Here is a 3,448-nt window from a genome sequence, read left to right as displayed (position 1 = left end):
AAAAAAAAAAAAAAAAGAAAAAAGAAAAGAAGAAACGATCGAAAGGGATGGTCGTAAACCGAAAAAGAGAATTGGCAGAGAATCGAAGGAGAAGTTGGAGACCCATCGGCTCTTATAGGGGCCCCTCCACGGGCCCATAAATATCGAATTTTTATTTTGAATGGGAAAACGAACGATCGGTCGATGCCGCTTGTCCCTGGCCCCCACTAAATCACCGTTACTTTATTAAGTATTACCTTTAGTTAACAGATACTTAATCAAAAGGTGCACGCCGTACGCCACTAATTTGACTTTGGCCCCCATAAATATCGAGGAGGACCCTATGCCGCCGCCGCCGCCGCCGCCGAAACCGGCGCTCTGCTGCCCTTCCAAATACCAGACGCACCCGGACGTGAACACCGACGGAACGACGGATGAATGGGCGATACACCAATGGCTTCGTACTCGATAAAATACTCGTGTAATTAAATGCGAGGCGGCGACATTTGTTTCGCTCCCCGCGTCCCCCCTCCTATATCGATCACGCTTTTTCGAAATTCCCGTCCCTGCGTTTCCACTCTGGAAAGCCGATCGACGATTTTGGTTATTGGTTATCCGTTTATCCGTTGTTGGACGGAGGGAAATTGTGCGGGCAAAGCAAAGGCGGTCGGCTCGCGGTTCGGTAAACACTAAACACTCGTTAGGGTGTATGGATTGAAACGCAATCTGTATTCGCTGTGGCTACCTTGAGGGGGAAGCGGGAGGAGAAAAGGAGACGGAAAGGCCTCGTGGTGGTAACTCGTTACGCGGGGGGAAGGAGGGGTTGCGAGGAAGAGGGTAGTTCTGGTGGCCAGAAGAGCCCGAGGCCCCCCCACTAATTGATTTGTGCTTCGCCGGCCCCTAGCTGCCATAACCTTTCTCCTCGCCCCTTGTTTCACCTCCTCTTCCAGCTACCCATTCCCAAGATTCGAACGCGCGATACGTCTTTACGATACGTTTCAATAAATCATCGAGTATATTTTCCACGTTCGATTTTTCAGAATAATTTTTCAGCGTAATACGTTCTTTTTCCTTTTTTTTTTTTTTTTTTTTTGCGTCGAGTAACAAATAAACGGATTCTCAGAAATAAATAATTCTTTGGCGCGCGTGTGCAGGCGGGCGTCGTTCGAGAAGCTTGGTAATTATATTCGCCGTTAATTACACGGACGAACGATGCCTTCGAGTACGTAGCTCGAGGTGAAAAGCGACCCTTTGTCGCGGCCCCGAGCTGTCCACTTTGCTCTCGCCCGGCATTTTTCTGACTTTACGTAATATCCTGAGCGAGGCCGGCCTAATGCAAACAAGCTGCCGTGAACCGTGCGCCTCCTTTGCGATCACACACGTCCCCCTTTCCTCGTGTCTGTGACCGCGTGAGCGCGTTCGCAATGGTGTACAGTTACACGAATCTGGATATGTGTCTCGACCGAGTGCATGAATATGTACTTTCGAGCGAGGAAGGGCGACGTTCGTATCGCGTTAGAGAGATGGGATAATTACGAGTGTTGCTATTTCCTTTTTCTCTCTTTCGCCGGCTAACGATCTTTCTCGACCTCGGGAATCCTTATCTTTATTGTCGTACCCGTAACCTGAGAACTCGTTCGACCGACCGAATATTCCGTTTCCATTCCAATATGGACACAAAATTTGACATTTGGCGACGAACAATCTAGATCGTTGCCTTTCCATCGACTTCGTTCAACACCGTTTAATTGTAACGGACGTCAACGGAATACGAGAACGCCTTCGAAACGATTCTCTCGCTATAATTGAAACGTCTGTTGAACGTAAGCCGTTCGAATGAAGCGTAACGTTTGTCCAAGGAAACGTTTCGAGTTTATTCGTACATAGGGAGCGTTGATGCGGTTTAAAGAAAAAGAAAGAATCGTATCGTACGATACGATTCGATGGAAGGAGAGTTCGTAAATCGGAGATACGAAGAGGAGGGGGGAGAGAAATGTTTACAACTTATCCAACTGCAATAATGTAAGCGTATGGTATATAAGCTTATAGCGAGATATTTAGCCGCGTATCGTGGCGCCACACCACCCAGGGGACCCTCTCATTATTCGCTGCCAGGATGAGCCTTTATTAGCAGTTATCCTGTTCGGTCTCGAATCTATACGTTCACATATCCATAAATTTGCGTTTACGGTGACCGTATCTTATGCAAATGAGACGATTTAATCCGTCGGATATTTCAGGGCATTTTTTAATAACCCTTTCTCCTTTACCCCCTCCCTTCTCCTCCTCCCCGAGTTTCGCCGAGATATTCGCCGATCGCTTCGATCGTTCGTTCGTCAGAACGATCAATTAGCGGCGATTCATCGTCCTGCCTCTTCAATCTCGTTGCCAAGTTTTCGGGAATGCCAGAAGCCAGAACCGTTTATAGGTTAGGTTTCCTCGTCGAGGGGAAATTCCTCGATTTTGATAATCTCTCGCTTATCGAATTTCAAATTTCTCCTCGTTCGCGTGACGGATACGATTGATGAATAAATATCTATTTTAAAATTAGATAAGAGTCGATAATGAAGTCATCAAACCGACAACGATTCCGACACTTCGAGGAACTTTATTACAGAGTTCGAAGATTCGGATCTCGATATATCGAAATTTCGAGGTCGAGTATATTTTCGCGGAATAAGAAGTTCCTCGATAAGATCGAAAAAAAAAAAAAAAAAAGAAGAAAGGAAAGGGAATCGATGTCCCGAGATCATCGCGCGGATGGGTTCGAAAGCAGCAATTTCGCCCGATGTTTCGAGCCGGCAAAGTGCGATAATAAGCCCGCGGGCAGTCGGTGAGAATCTGCAATTCGCTCCGCTCAAATTGAATACTCCGTAGGCAGAATCTGGACTCTCCGTCGAGGGTTAAACCTAAGATCACCGATCCGTGATATAGTTTGGGCTTTGTACCCGCTCTCTCTCTCTCTCTCTCTCTCTCTCTCTCTCTGTACAAACGTTCCGTTCGCTCGGTTCGACATGGAATGTCGTTTAACCGCGCGAACGATACACGAAACAGGATATTCGCGACACGAAAAGTGCGTATCATCGTATCAACGATTTAATTCGAGAAATTCGAATATCGTAATATTGGAATATTTGTACAAGTGGATAAGCGTTAGATGCGTCGGTTGCGCGAAGAGAGGTAAATAGTCGCGATGTCTCAATCCTCGGAGATAATTGACACGGATACACACCGATAGACCGTTTCTCAGAAAACGTATCTTGTTTTCCTTTCCTTTCCCTTCGTATCATTACGGGGAAGCGCTAATGCGGAGAATATCCACGGGCTGCCAGCAGTTACAGTCACTTCTCGCGCACGGAAAAGCTTCGTTAAGCGCGAAATTGCCGGTCGCGTCGCCCGCTACGCTTAAGATTATAACCGTACGAACGGTTATAATATCGTTCGACGAGCCACCTTAACGAAACACGCG

The 3,448-nt window shown here is 47.0% G+C and overlaps 1 protein-coding gene across 1 annotated transcript in view; it reads left to right on the top strand.

Annotated features, from left to right (window-relative positions):
- LOC122718864 (atherin-like) overlaps positions 1 to 451 on the top strand; it is a 163,000-nt gene extending 162,549 nt beyond the window's left edge. The window contains exon 2 of the mRNA XM_043944238.1: positions 265 to 451. Within this exon, the coding sequence (XP_043800173.1) occupies positions 265 to 451 (187 nt within the window). The remainder of the gene's footprint in view (positions 1 to 264) is intronic.
- The last annotated feature ends 2,997 nt before the right edge of the window (positions 452 to 3,448 follow it).

The sequence above is a fragment of the Apis laboriosa genome, unplaced genomic scaffold (assembly GCF_014066325.1).
Source record: "Apis laboriosa isolate Shangri-la unplaced genomic scaffold, ASM1406632v1 scaffold68_cov148, whole genome shotgun sequence".
Taxonomy (NCBI): domain Eukaryota; kingdom Metazoa; phylum Arthropoda; class Insecta; order Hymenoptera; family Apidae; genus Apis; species Apis laboriosa.
Note: the sequence above shows the minus strand (reverse complement) of the source record. Positions and strands in the feature narration are given on the sequence as shown.